This window comes from Microchirus variegatus (genome assembly GCF_963457635.1).
Source record: "Microchirus variegatus genome assembly, chromosome: 9".
Taxonomy (NCBI): Eukaryota; Metazoa; Chordata; class Actinopteri; order Pleuronectiformes; family Soleidae; genus Microchirus; species Microchirus variegatus.
Genome location: NC_139810.1, coordinates 11,026,229 through 11,041,610, shown reverse-complemented (window position 1 = coordinate 11,041,610; position 15,382 = coordinate 11,026,229). Strand labels below are relative to the sequence as shown.

The 15,382-nt window shown below is 39.8% G+C and overlaps 1 protein-coding gene across 1 annotated transcript; it reads right to left on the bottom strand.

The window, feature by feature from the left end:
• Positions 1–5,032: 5,032 nt before the first annotated feature.
• LOC310931801 (potassium voltage-gated channel subfamily KQT member 2-like) lies at positions 5,033–15,042 on the bottom strand (the record flags this gene model as incomplete). Its single annotated transcript, XM_083895030.1, has 11 exons — positions 5,033–5,884; positions 6,185–6,275; positions 7,506–7,556; positions 8,142–8,273; positions 9,288–9,393; positions 10,215–10,232; positions 10,452–10,499; positions 11,716–11,915; positions 13,474–13,503; positions 14,847–14,906; positions 15,035–15,042. The coding sequence occupies 11 exons, from the start codon at positions 15,040–15,042 to the stop codon at positions 5,033–5,035; spliced, it is 1,596 nt and encodes a 531-aa protein (XP_083751156.1).
• Positions 15,043–15,382: the final 340 nt, after the last annotated feature.

Here is a 15,382-nt window from a genome sequence, read left to right as displayed (position 1 = left end):
TATAAGCTTTATCAAAAAGGAATGTTTTAAATCTAACTTTAAATACAGAGAGAGCGTCCACCTCCACTGTCATTGGGAGCTGGTTCCACAGGAGAGGAGCCTGGTAACTGAAGGCTCTGCCTTCCATTCTGACTCTGGGAACCACAAGTAAGCTTGAATTTTGGAATTAGGGTGATAAGATAAAACTAGGTCTTTCAGGTATGAAGGGGCCTGACCATTAAGTGCTTTGTACGTGAGGAGGAGGATTTTAAATTGCATTATACTGTAAATTATATGGGGAGCCAGTGTAGAGAAGCTAGCACTAGTTATATGGTCTCTCTTTTCCAATTGCTGTCAGAACTCGTGCTGCAGCATTTTGACTTAACTGAAGGTTTTGAACAGACTTGTTGGAACATCTTGATAATAAGGCATTACAGTAATCTAGTCTAGATGTGACAAAGGCATGAACTAGTTTTTCAGCATCCTTGTTGTTTCTAACAACTTGATGTTTCTAACTTTCATAATGTTCGCAAGGGGAAGAAGGCTGTTCTGACAAGTCCTGGTCAAAAATAACTCCAAGGTTCCTCACAGTGGAACTGGAAGCCATGGTGGTGTCATCTTAAGTGACAATGTGGTCAGAGAGTTTTTCTCTTTAGGGCTGAGTATATTGACCTGTTTTTTTCTGAGTTTAAAAGTAGAAAGTTACATGTCATCCAGGACTTAATGTCTCTGAGACATTCCTAGAGTTGAACAACCTGATTTATTTCATCTGGCCTCATTGATAAATATGTGTGTCATCTGCATAACAATGAAAGTGTATGTTGTGCTTTCTTATAATGTTCCCTAAAGGAAGCATATATAAAGTAAAACGTATAGGCCCAAGCAAGCACGGAGCCATGTGGAATTGCACAATTAACTTCAAAAACATGCAGAGGTAAAGTGGACACTCTGAATTGCCCATATGTGTGAGTGTGAGAGTGAATGGTTGTTTTTCTCTGTATGTTTGCCCTGTGAAGGACTGGTTGTCCTGTTCGAGGTCTACACCGACTTTCTGCTCAGATTGACTCCCTCATGTGGAGAATAAGAGCAATGGATGGATTTACTTGTCAATTACTGAAATCAATTACAAAATGCATGCACATCGCTGCCACACAGATTCATTTTCAAACACTGGGTGCTTGTCCTCTGGTCTGTGCTTTTGGTGGACACATCTGCAATTCTCCAAGTGCTTCTCAGAGTAAATAAGCTTTACTCGTGCTGTGTCGCCGTCATTTGACTTATACTAATGAGACAATCAATTTGTATTTATATCACCCTTTCAAATAAAATCATGGCTTCACCACACTTAACAAATTGCCTGACCCAGGGATGAGCACAGGGCGTGGAAGCGTTCTTTTCTTCCATTTTTATTTACATTTAAAATAACCAATGGCTGTTAAACAGGTTGTGAAATATATGCTGTCAGACAATAGCAGTGAACAACTCAATGTGTGACACACATACGCAGTTAATGATAAAGTGAGGGCAGGCTACATTTCTGTAACAATTCTTTGGTCGTTTGTTGTTTATCTTTGTTTGGGTTTGGCCCCATATTTCCAAATTTTGATATTTAGGAACTTTCAGTCTCAACTGCAGCCAACAGCTTTGACACTGGTCCATTATCACTGTCCTCACTCATTTATTCAGCAAGGTTCTTAGACTTTGTGGAAATATTTCAGGTACAATGTTAAGGTTAACCCAAACCATGTCCTCAATACTTCATCAGAAAATAAGGAAATGTCCATCCATCCATTATCTACCACTTTATCCTCTACATGAGGGTCGCTGCAGGTGCTATGCCAATCTCAGCTGACATAGGGCTATAAGAGCACTCTGGACAGACACCTATGGTCAATTTGGAGTGTCCAATTTACCTAATCGCCATATTACATGTTTTGGACTGTGGTAGGAAGCTAGAGAACCCGTAGAAAACACACACGCTAACGGGGGAAACATGCAAACACCATGCAGAAAGGCCCTTATTCCGACCCGGCTCTTCTTGCTGCAAATGCAAGAGTACCAAGGAAATGTGTTAGATTTAAATACTAGTTTCACTGATAACTATGATAAAGATACAGCCAGTATATTCCAGTATATTCCGCAAACTCTATTTTGTTTTGTTGAACTCTTGTACCACTCACCAATGTCCAACCATGTAATGCAGCTTGTAGCATTTCAACACCTGAGTTGCCAAAGGAGTGAGTTGAACTCAGCGAGCTGAAGCTCTGGGTCCAAATGTGCAACACTCAAATCTAAAAGGCCTTGCTACTTTTCTCAAACATGAGAAAAAGAAAAGCATCTGCATTGACAATGCATCTGAACAAAGTAGGTGGCTGAAAGTGGAGAGAAATCTGAAGACAGATACCAGTGATACCCCCCTGTCTCTCTCTCTCTCTCTCTCTCTGTCTTGTGGAGTATCGTTGCCTCATCATGTGACAAACACTTTCACATTCAATGTCCCCCTTTTTGCTGGCACATGAAAAGTAATCCATCCATTTTCTACCACTTTATCCTCCACATGAGGGTCACGCGGGGTGCTAGGCTGGGTCACACCCTGGACAGATCGCCAGTTCATCGCATGGCAACAAAACAGAGACAAACAACCATTCACTCTCACATTCACACCTCTGGTCAATTTAGAGTGTCCAATTGACCTAATCCCCATCTTGCATGTTTTTGGAGTGTGGGTGGAAGCCAGAGAACCCTGAGAAAATACACACACACTGGGAGAACATGCAAATTCCATGCAGAAAGGCCATTGTTCTGAAAAGTAACCAGATAGTTAAATTGATGTTTATAAAAAAATAAGATGGACAGTAATGTCTGTGTAGTAGTGTATAAAGCCAGTGTGACACCTGGTATAAATGCAGCTCTGTTTTATAGTGCTTCTGTCTTTCAAAAAACGATCTGGCAACCCACACAAGCTCTTTGAATCTGGGGAGAAGAGAACAATACTACCCAGTGTTTTTAAGCTGGATAGCAGTATCCATTTTCAACCCTAATGGCCAGAGTTAAACAAAAGCTTACATAATGGTCCTTTAATCAGTGGTTTATAATGCTTTAGTGATCAGGCGATATGGAGCCATGAATAAAAATAAGTGTAACTGGTGGTTTGTCAAATCTTAGTGAGCCTCATGTCTAATTGATACTTATGTTAATAGAATGTACACATGGTCTTTCATTTCTGTTTTCTCTCACTTCTTTGAAGATAATGTAGTGTGTGTTATCTGTCGATCTATTTAGAAGCACTTTTTCAAATGAAGTTCTTGATTGCCATCTAGTGCTACAAGTCCATCATTACACCACAAGGCTGCTTATAACAGTCATTGGCCATCTCAGCATTGCATAAATGACAGAGGCATACAGAGAGAGAGAGAGAGGGTGTAACAAAGGAATGCTCTTCAGTGATGTACAAAGTTTTATTATTGAAGAAGAAAACGGTGCAGATACATGATGGTGCTGTTTCATGTTGGAGCGAACAGACCCCGTCAGCAGGTTTGATGCCTCTTTTCTGAAAAATATGGATTGTGTCTGAACAGCCTTTATGTTTCCTTTCCATTATCATGTCCATATTTCAGTGTTGAATCTGTTTTTATAGGACTTGTTCCAACAAAACCTGTTGTGTTTCACATGTAAATCCCATGATTTTAGCCTTAGGTGGCTACATTTGTAAATACCAACATCTGCTCTGAGGACATGAGGCCCATAACACCTGAACTAGTACATGAAATTTTAAGAATAAAATAAAATTAGATTGCTCATGTTTTTACTTATAAAACAATGGATTTTTGGTGTGAAAAATAAGGCCATGTTGATGTTTGTAAAGGACAGCGCTTGGTTGCCTTTCTTGATTCTTATTGCATTTCCTCATTTAGTGCAGAACTGACTGAATCTAAAGGCTCAACATATGCATTGCAGCCAAAATGCCTTTATTTCTCATAATGATTTACTTCTAAAGTCTAAAACCAGCACTGTTCATTGTGTAAAACAATATAAAACAAATGAGCTAATGTCCATACATATTGTATGTGCTAATAAACACCTGCCTCGACATGGTTTCCCAGAAAAGAAGAACCTTTGGGATGAACAAGCTCAGGCTGACCTCACATGATCGGAATTCAAATTAACACAATGTAGCTTGAAACCAGTCGCGCATGCTAATTTTTACGTTGATCTTTTAGTCACTACTCTGTTTGTCTGTACAGAATAAAAACTGGGTTTTTGTGTTGACTTTTGCCACTGTTGTTTGGTTTTTGTTGCCTGCTGAACACAGTCCTCGAATCAACCATTTAACATGCCATGCAGGACGATCACTGCTTTATTAATAGGGAAGTATCTGCAATACTTTGAGGGCAGTTTATCTCACGTATTTAGTAAACACCAGGCTGAATTAATGATGCTGAAAAGCAAGCACTTTTTTTTTTTTACTCTGCAAGAATCTAATCGCTAAAGTTTTGGCATCATAACACCTTAAGTCATTCAAAGGTATAGAAGTTATCAAGACACTATGCTAACCACATGATAAGACTAACAATCTTGCTTTACTAACTGCCACTGTTTCAAAGTTAAAGTGGTCAGTGTTTAACAGAAGATAATGCACTCAGCACACACAGAAAGCAAAGTTATGTTCTCGTTTCCTTGACAAATCAGTGTTGAATAACACGTGCCATTCACCACACTCCCACAGATGTGTCTGTCATTAAGAACAAAAACAACTAAAAAAGGAAGGAAAAGAATGCAATGCAAATAGAATGTAACTGTAATTATGCATTGCTTGGAAAGTGTAACATCACAAACATAAAATGTGAGAAGGAAAACCTCTTTTTTTTATATATAAGAACATCAGTTTGTTTTGTTTTTTTTACCATCTTCCATAATAACAACTAAACACAACCATTCACTGTCACCAACCGTCTGAAACTGCATCCCCAGCATTAACAATCAGTCATTTGGCTCCACAGTCTCATGATAGGTCTCTTGTTGGCAACTGAAGCACTCATCTTACACCACAAATCTACTTCAATCCTGGCCAACCCCTCTCTCCACAGGAGACATCTCCAGTGAAGGACAGAGGTGAAGGCGCATAGAGGTCAGAGTCTGTGTCTGATTCGCCTTCTGCTATGAAGGGTCTGACTCTGGCACAAAGTGAAGGTCCAGGTCCGGCTTCAGTCCCTGCTCCTGCTCCTGGACCTCCAAAGAATGAAGGCCCAAAGAAATCCTCCTTGGCCTGGGAGATGCTGAAGCCGCTGAAAGAACGCTCCAACTCCTCGTGGTCAACAGATGGAATGGAGAGAGATGTGTCGCTCTCCACAGCGATGGCATCCTGCTGACACCTCTGCCTCCTGTGGCGCCTCCTGCTCTGGGATCCGCTCTCTCTGCTGTTGCCACCAAGACCAGAGGAAGAACGGTCGTGAACCGGAGCAGGAGGAGGAGGAAGGCGGAACAGCGATGGTGAGTGCTCACCGCTGCCACCAACTGGTGAAGGGGTGTTGGCCACGCTGCTGTTCCATGCAGGCTGGCTGAGTGGATGCTGCAGCTGGTGCTGCCAAGAGGTAGAGGGGCGGCTGTTGCTCCCAGAGGGGGTACCCACTGACTTTGCCATGGACAGACCCAGTAAAGGATCTTTCTTTTCCAATGACCCTTCAGAGCATGGGATATCTGCAGGTGAGCATGTCTTCACCTCCTTTTCCTCCTTCACCTCCTCTTTTCCCTCCTTCTCTACCTTGCTTTCCTCCGGGCTGCGGTAAGGTGGGGCTGGATACGGCTCTTTGGAGTTGAAAAAGGCCTCTGTTTCAGAGCGAGGGACGCCCATACGCTGCAGATACACACTGACCAGGAAATCGAGTTTCCTGTCCATACAGACCACCTGCAGGGAAAATAAGAAACACAATGAAAAAACTGAAAAGTCCAAAAAAAAAACTTGAAACACAGCGCGTAATTTTTACAAATAAATAAATGTCACATCACAATACTGAGAGACATAGGCAACAGTAAGGTTGCACTAGTAAAGCAAGACAGCTGCAAACAGGTCTGATAGTTTTGCTTGACAGAGCCTGTTTTCAGATGGACAAAAAATACATTACATTCTTTCTGTTCACAAAGACCAAAATAACGGCAGAAAAAAATCTTTAAGTGGGATATAACTTTTACAGCGCAGAATTCCAACCTGTTTCTCCACTCTGACCAGACGTCCCATCATGCTTAGGTCCTCTGCTTCTCCTTCAGCTTTAGGTCCTTTGCCAACTATTTGGTCGACTCTAGAATTTGAGAATTTGATGTTAAAAAAAAAACTAAAAAAAACACTCTGGTCTGAAACAAACTTTGTCTAATCTTTAACTTAAGAAGTCCATGATGCTATGATGTGAATTACTTTTACATGGGGATATAAGCAAGTGAAGCATTCGAGTGAATGATATTTATCAAGTACATGTTTTCTGAATGAATGAATGAATGAATGACACTGGAAGTATTGATTTCAGGAGGACAGTGTAGATGCATGCTTTATGAGATTAGACAGGCTTCATTAAAAACAAAGAGGTGAACACAGGGGTCATTTTTGTCTCAGGTCAAAATGCATCACTTAGCATGCTTTTGTTGTGCATCATGCTTCATTTCCAGTGCATCCTACGAGGGGGCAGGGGTTCTCACTATGTCTTTCCAGTGTGAGAACAAGCTTCTAGCACTGACAAACCCCTGTTGAGTGAGGCCATATGACATGGCTCATTAGCATTCAGCGAGAAAGCTTTTTTGACCTTGATATAAAGAGTTGGAATACAACATGGAGAAAATGTTGTACATCAAGCAGTTCATCAATGTATATTTGGTGTTTAACCCTTTAACACCTAAGCCTCAAATTGTCTGCCTGGAGTCTGCTTATTTTAACCATAAAAGGGCCAGAAAATGTCCAGTGACATACAGGTAAGTGCTTTTGCCCATTTTTCCGTTATTTAGAATTTACTGCATGTTAAAAATGTGTATTCATTTAAAAATGAAGGGAAAACTAAAAGTTATATCAATTAAAAATAAATAAATAAAAAACATCCAGTTGTACAAGAACACCAGATTTTGCATGTTAAATTTGAAATTTGAGTTTTTGTCTCAATTTGCAAAAAAACAGGCGTCAAAGACGCTGATTCTCCATCTTCCTGCAACAGCGTGAGTGAAATTACCAAAATAACCACATGCAACTTCTTCAGAAACCGTAGGATGTTGGGGTTTTTTCCGATAGCATAAACCGTCACGTAATGCGCCGTCTGTGATGCGCTCGGTGTTAAAGGGTTAACAATGATTCCATATGTCATATTTCCTTCAGCTCAATGAAGCAGGTCACCTGGCATGAACTCAAATGGGGTCCCATCAATAAGAAAATAATAAGGCAGCATGTAACCTCTTTGATATCTGATCTGTGGTATAAGTAGCATTAATACTGGTAAAATGGTCATTCTAAAGGTGCAGTCTATTAACCTAACCTAGGACCTTCAGTGGACTTCTTATGGCGAGGTGTTGATGGGGGAGGGGGCCCCACAATCATATCTATCCTGGCAAGGCACACAGAGACGATATGAGTGCAAACACAAAATGAAGCAACATAGGAATCACATCAGCTATGGAGAACAAGTCTCAATATATTCCACACATTCAAAACATACAGTGAGTCTGACGTTGCGTTGTGGATGAGAGGTGTATGTATTTCACTGTTGGAATATATTTATCCCAACATGTTTGTTTGACCTTCGGGGCCACCTGGATGAGAGGAACTCATTTGTGGGAAGGGGAACTAATATAGAAAACATTGTGAATTATACATCAATGCTATAGTCATTTATATTTAAAGAGTACAGATTTTAAACTTAAGTCTGAATACAGCACATGTGGTTCAGCAAATGAAACAGGCAAATCAATGACATGTGTCACAACATGTGTGTATCCAGGGACACCACAAACATTACACATAATATAATATGAAGGTCGTAACTCTTAAAGAAAACATGTCTTTGTGTCCTCCATATCCTGCCCACATATTTAGGTTCACCGTGGAATAACAATGTCATTTACTTTAACATAACACAGTGTGGCTCTGGTTTAACAAGCTCAAACACACTTTATAGTAAACCTGTACTTGCCTGGACTGCAGGTTCTTTATGCGAGAAAGCATATCCAGGTGACCTGCAGAGTACTGCTCTATCACATCCATGACATCATAAGGCCGTAAGCTCTCTTTGAACCTCCTCTTAAACACCAGGAACTTCATGACACTAAGGAAAGACACACAGCGTAAAACATTATTTCCATGTACGACTTTACAGTTGTCTCTCCTAATGTGAAAATGGAAGCATCCAGGTCCATTTAAAGAATTTGACAATGAAAATGTTTATTTATTATTTAATTCAAACTGAAGGACCAAGCTCTCTGAGTGCTATTCTAGATTTATTTCTGAATTATCGAGATACTTTGAACACTCACGAGAACCTCCAACCTGCAAGGGACTCCCATGTACCTCTGGTGACTCCTGCGCGCACATACCCCATCAACTATCTACCGTCCTCAGGTGCCTGCGTTAAAGCGGACCTAGACCGGAAGACTGCGGCGGGGAGTCGTGACGAAGATATTTTTAATAATGAGTAGCAGTGCATCCATCATTCCAGAGGGGGGAGCTGCGATTCTGAGAGCGGGTGTACTTCCAGGTACTGGCCAATCACAAGACTCTGTCTTCTGGGTGAGAGGGTTGAGTCTCAAATCTCAAGGCTGGGAAACACCATCAGAAAAGAGGATTTCTATCGGCTCGTTTACAGCAACTAGGAGGTTTTTGACCATAAAAACAAGTTAATGTATGTAAGTAGACCTCCATAACTAACATATATGTGCAACAGGACCACTCTATGTGAGCTTTAAATCGACAAACTAATAGCAATACCATCTATGTGACTTAAAGACAGGATTATCTCCCAGTGTCTTAAAACCACATCAAAGTAAAACTTGGTTAAACTAAACAAGCCGTTCCATGTTGTTACCATTAAATTGAGCTCACAAAGGAATGAATGTTTATTGTTTCAAATGCTCTCTAAAAAACTATTCAGTAAATCAGAAAAAAAATTACTCCGAAAAAGAGACCAAAAAGTGAATGCAATGCGCTTCAGTATATATCAACCAATCACCATGAGTAAAAGTAAATAATCACAGATTTGAAAAGATGATCAAAACATGTCAAATCCAAGTCTAACCCCAAACCTTCTGACACTGCAGCATAGCATATTAAAGCAAACACTTACCAGATTGTCCTTATTGCACCCTTCAATCCTGGAGGTAATTCTTGAGTGAGAAACTCACAGTGGCAGCTCTTATCATCACCGATTTCTTCTCCGGGGAGACTCGCCTCTACAGAGCAAGGACAAGGACATTCTTGAAGAATCCTCAAACCACTTCCACATGTTCCAGCAGCAACATCAGAAGCAAAGCGGAGCTGTTGCTTTAAGCTTTGAAGGTGCAAAATTCAACCACCACGCGTCAAGACTGTTAGCCAGTTTTGTGGGTGAAAGTGAGCGAGCATCGAGGAACAACAGAAAAAAAGACTGGGTGCAGAATTGAAGGATAGTGCTGATGGAATAAAGCTTTACTGAAACCTTTTAATGACAAGTACTCTCTTCCCACCACCAATTACAGTGTAGATTAGTATCCTTGCTGACATGTTCAGCCAGATTTTGAAGCACTGAGCACCCAGGCAAAGGTGTCAAGGTCTAATCTCTGTTAATCTGATATCAGACGAGAATCTGGTAGGGAAAGTGAGGTCTCTTCATGCAACGTAAAGCAAGGGTTTTGGGAAATTTTGTCTCTGGGTAATTTCAGATTATCTTGGCAGCACTTGACTTGAACCCAGGATTAACTTCTAACAGTTATTCAATCTCATCAATTTCCAGTATGGAGCTTTTTTTTTTTTTTTTTTTTTTAAATTACCCTAATGAATACCTAAGTCATCACACGCTTGTTTTCAGCTATACTCATGGTTCAGAACCTTTGGTCATCATTCATCATGACAGATAACACACACAGCAAAATCCAAATAAAAAAGGGTTCATGTCAAGTGAACATATCTCAGCAGATTTTAGCATGCAGGATTCTCAGACTAGTGAAAGTGATTTGTCTGGTGATTTTTTTTTCTCATAGTAGCCAACCAGCAAAATATCAATCCAATGTCTTACTTATTAAACCTTCAATTGCTGCAAAGAGAGGGAGAGGAGAGACATGGGGAAAAGATTTGTTATGGATTCTAGCAGGATGACAATGGTGGACAAATCAATTCCAAACATGGGAACTTGTGAAGTCCACTGAATGGTTTCTAGTTCATGTTTGTAAAGGCTGGTCTCTCTTCTCTTTTGCATATTTAATAAACATGACATGTGTAATTATTGAAGACATGTCATGATGACTTGTCTAACCTGGAGAACTCTTCAGTCCAAAGTCTTCGTCCTGCATTTCAATCAGCACTTTAACATGCCATGAAGCGGAGAAGAGAAACTGCTTATGAGAACTGGTTAAACTTGTAGACTAAAAATAAAAAAAATAAATGATGAAGGAGATCAATATATTAGTCGATTGTGATACAGTGGCCTGGATGATGCATGGATCAAGGAATAAATAACATTTGGACACCAACGTTGAAACACCAACAGTCCTCTGTGTTCTCTCAGAACAGTTTAGTTTAAAAACATGCAGGAGAAAATAAATTATAAAGCAACTTTACCTGCATGACAGCTTCTGCACATTTAAAGAGGCTTGCAATTAAATAAATGCCATCAACACCCTCCTTCTAAAACTACACGAGTAGTTACAACAACCACAGAGATGATGAGTCTTTAAATGAGACAAAGCTATATGTTCTTTCACATCGGTTCACGACAGTGGAAAGTCAAGTAAGTATCGACTGAACATGAATGCTGAATGCAGAGTAACATTTTGGGAAAACAGTACTCAGCATTACATATGTATTATCATTCATCATTCTGTTACCCTACTATTGAAAAACTTCTACCTTGGAGTAGAAAGCAGACATTTAGGGAAATGGGTGCACTGGCATTTTCCCCTGGGATTTAAATGTCACACTCATATCTGTTTTAAGTAAATGCTGGAAGTGAAATCCATCCATCATCAATACCACTTATCCTTTAAGGGTTGTGGCGGGAGCGAAATCCCAGGGTCGACTTCACTTGTACTATTCCCTCCCTTTAGCGTGCAGAGTGCTTGTGTATTACTACAATTTTAAAGTCTGCCAAAACAGCAGTGCAAGTTTCCATGCTGAGTTTATTGCTTCATGGTTTATGATATACTTACTATGAACTCACATCTGTTTGCTCTAAACACACATGTAATCGTATTGACCTTTACATGTCACAGCCATAGACCATTTATAAGAAATGGACATGACCTTCTGGTTTGAAGACTGAATTTAGTTAGTAGGATGGAAATGGCAGTTAGCAACTAGGGAAGCGACTCCACTGATTACGAAAGGAACTCAGTTTGAATGGACAAATATGGGAATATAAGCTCACACAACAACATGAAAAAAGACATGTCAAATACTCGCCTGGTTTAAAGAAAAGAAAAAAAATATATTTATATATATATGTACATATATATAATCACAGCCCTACTCTGCTCCCTGACACTTGCTTGTACTCTGCTGAAGCTGTGGAGTTGCCTCACCCTCTGAGTTCTGCCGTAAGGGGCCACCGCGGCCCTTGAAGGAGTGTTTTGGCCCTCTGTTCTTCTCGGTGAAGCTCCAGCTCTTGCTGACCTTGCTGGGACTGGCCCCCTCCTCTGGCCCTGGAGACTGGGCCTTTCCCTTCATCATAGGAGCCTTGGAAGGACTGAGAAACATCTTGTCCTTTATGCTGGCCTTACGACTACAAACAGCAAGTAATGAGGGCAAATGTTATTAGGGAAATGTTTTTCTATTTATTATTACATTCAATATATTAGAAATTGTAAGAGGAAAATGATTCTTTAATTAAACTAATCTAAAAGTGTTTATCCTACTGTTTTGATGCTTTAAGCTCTAACGTATTGATAATTCTTACCTTGGCAGAAATGCAAAATGGGCAATGTCCTACAGCAGAAGGAGCCATGTCCACATACGAACATAGGAGCATTCAGTGGGTCAGGCAAGCAGCAGGAAGCTACAAGCCAGCATGCATTGGAAGCACGATGACACTGCGTGTGTCAAAAGGAAGAGCTATGGTCTCACTCTGAGCAAAAAGTGAACACAAATCATGCAAAATAATTCACCACCAGTCTGATATACAGGAATCAGTCAAAGAAACGCGTTGTTAGAGACTCTGCAATATGCACCAGGGGTCTATCTGGGCTGATTGGGCAAAAAAAGGCAGCAAGCAAATCAACTGCAGACGTTACGGAACAGAAATCATAAATCAACTGTGACAGGAAGGTAAACAAACATATCTGACATTTATCTGAGTGAAAGGCAAAACGTGGGTATATTAGCTCTGTGTTTAGGCATACAAAGCCTTTCATGTGTGGATGAAGCTCAATGACGGAAATTTTTATCCCCTCTAAAATGTAAATTAATCAGATTTTATCATACGCTGTGCAACAAAATGTCCTTATCGTGTGATTCCTCTACCTTCACTGTACTTCTGTTAAAAGAAGAAGAGGAACAGCGGTAGGAATGAAAGGAGACACATAGACTTGCAGTGCAGTTGTTAGTATCGTTGCAGCAACTATACCTAATAGCTCTCGGACAGCACCCGCAAAGTCTGTCTTTGTGTGCATTTTCACTACTGGAGTGGTGGGCAGTAGAGGAGACACAAAAAAGATAGAGTAGCAGTGGATACATTCACACAAACAGCAGTGTGTGCCATATTGTGATGCAAGTAACACCTTATTATAACTTTAGTTTATAACTCATTTGCAATAATAATAATAAAAATAAATAGTTGAATGCCTTTGCCATGTTTTTATAATGAATTTAAATTTTTCTGAAACAAATGGATTACAAGTTGTATTGCTAAGTTGTAATAAAGTGTTACTGCATTGTCAATAATCACACTTGTTTATGTCAAAAACAGTGTCATAAAAATTAAGCGAGACTCCTCAAAAAACTTTTTTTTTTCAATCCTGAGGTGACGCTGAGCGCTAGAGTTTCGAGGAACAGCTTATTGGTGAATATTTCATAAAGCTGCCAGTCAGGAGTGAGGCCAGAGTGAGCTGATCTTTGAGCACCGTGTGTGAGTGGATGCAGCAAGACCCTTCTTGAAGGAGGCACTTTACACACAGCCACGTCCACGTCCACCACGCCCCCTAACACACACTCACACATACACACACACAGATATAGTGTACACACACACTCCCCCAAGAAGAGTGCCTTAGCAGCAGCTAACAGCAGAACTGCAGAGAAGCCAGAGGGAGGTGAAGAGAGATAAAACTGATGTGATCACAGACCTGGGAGAGATGTCTATCTGAGACTCTTTCCTACGAAGAGAAAAGAAACAGAGAGAGTTATAATCAGCACTGCTCTATATGCTTCTGTGGTTAAGCTGGATTAGGAATTAGGACACAAGCAAAAGAGAGAAAAGGGTTAGGATTAAATGTGAAATTAAAATGTCTTTAGACAATGGGCCTTTGAAAGAAGCTTTGAAAATAACACTGAAATATTTTAACTTTTTTAACATGTTTTATGCATTCACATCCGTACAACTGCTGTGTTTGTTAAAGCAGATGATGCAGTGAAATGCTCCAAAGGTTTATATTAACATTTTGACAAAAATCTGAAATCCATGTTAAAAAAATATCATCTTCTTTTACATGAATGTTTGTTGTCATTTTCTCCATCAAATACACTTCCTTTATTGTTGCATGTCATTCTAAATGGTGAATCTTCTAACAGAAGCTAATTTGCACATTCAACAGACAAGAAATTGTGTCTGACAATATTCTCCTTTAGCTTATGTCTCCATAAACACATAGCAACCAGTGTAAATGCATTGAACTCCAAGGCAACTATAAGTGCACTAATACAATAGGATTAGCAGCCAAATGCTAATGTTGCCTGCAAAATGTTTGGTAATAAACAGATAGCATCCATTCATTCATTCACCGGAGCTTAAATACTGAAAACTGTCAACACAACAAATGACACTATAAAGCTGATAATTCTATGTGGGTTTGTTGCATGAATACATACATTATTTCACATTGCACATAGAATATAAGTATTATTATTTATTCATTCATTAGCTGTCATAGAGCGAAAGGTCTGCTATAAACCCTGGACAGTTAGGCAGTTCACAAAACATGTGTCCAATTATCCTCAGCATGTTTTTGGACTGTGACAGGAAACTGGAGAACGTGCAAACTCTATGCCAAAAGGCCCTTGTTCGGACCAGGTCTCAAACCTGCATCTTCTTGCTGTAAGGCAACAGTGCCATGTGGCCCAAATACTGATCACAGCAAATTATAATTACAGCTCATCATAAAGATGCAATTAGCAGTTTCTTTTCTTGCCTCTCAATTAACATTTAGCAATTACATTAAAGTCAAGTCCGATTTCTGAAAACATAACAACTTTGAATCACTTTTTATTGGATTCAGTCAACACTATTTCCATTTTCCTTAATGTGCAAGAATGATGTAGCCACAGACTTATTCATAATGTTCAACAGGGTTTTTTCTTTCTTTCTTCAAATCTATCATTTTTATTTCAATATTGTTGCTTCACTGTTGAAGCATTGTGTAATTATTATGATTTCATCATGAGCTTCGGGCAGTGTTCATGAGTCTTCATGAGTCATATAACTGCTCCGTCATATGTTTACCTGAATGACTTGCCCTTCAGATTCCTCAGCAGGTCCAGCTGATTCAGGGGTGGAATAAGTCTGAGGAAAGAGAGAAAGCATTTTATCTTTCTGTCAAACCGTGGTGTTAAAAGGTTAAAGCTCCCCGTCGGGCACTTAAGCAGCTAATTCCATTTAGTTTGGCAGTTATCTGTTCTTCTGGTCATCACCTTTTCATCTCAAATTACAACTGGACTGAAAGTGACCATGGAGACATTTCTAAATAGAGCAGACCGTGATCTTATTCTTCTTGTTCTTCTTCTTCTTGACACATAGATGGCAGAAATCTGCACTGTGAAAGCCAAAGATGGAGTCTTATTTGCTGATTCATTCAGACGTACAGAAAAATAAGTGGTTAATTTTACAAAGTAGCCACCAAAACAGCTTCTCAGAGAGGTTTTAGTGTCACTGCCAAGACTCCTGCCTTATCCACAATTACACTTATAAAGCAGAAAGTGATATATTATACAGTCGTATCTGATTCAACAATAAAGTTAAGAAAGAAAGAATGTGTGTGT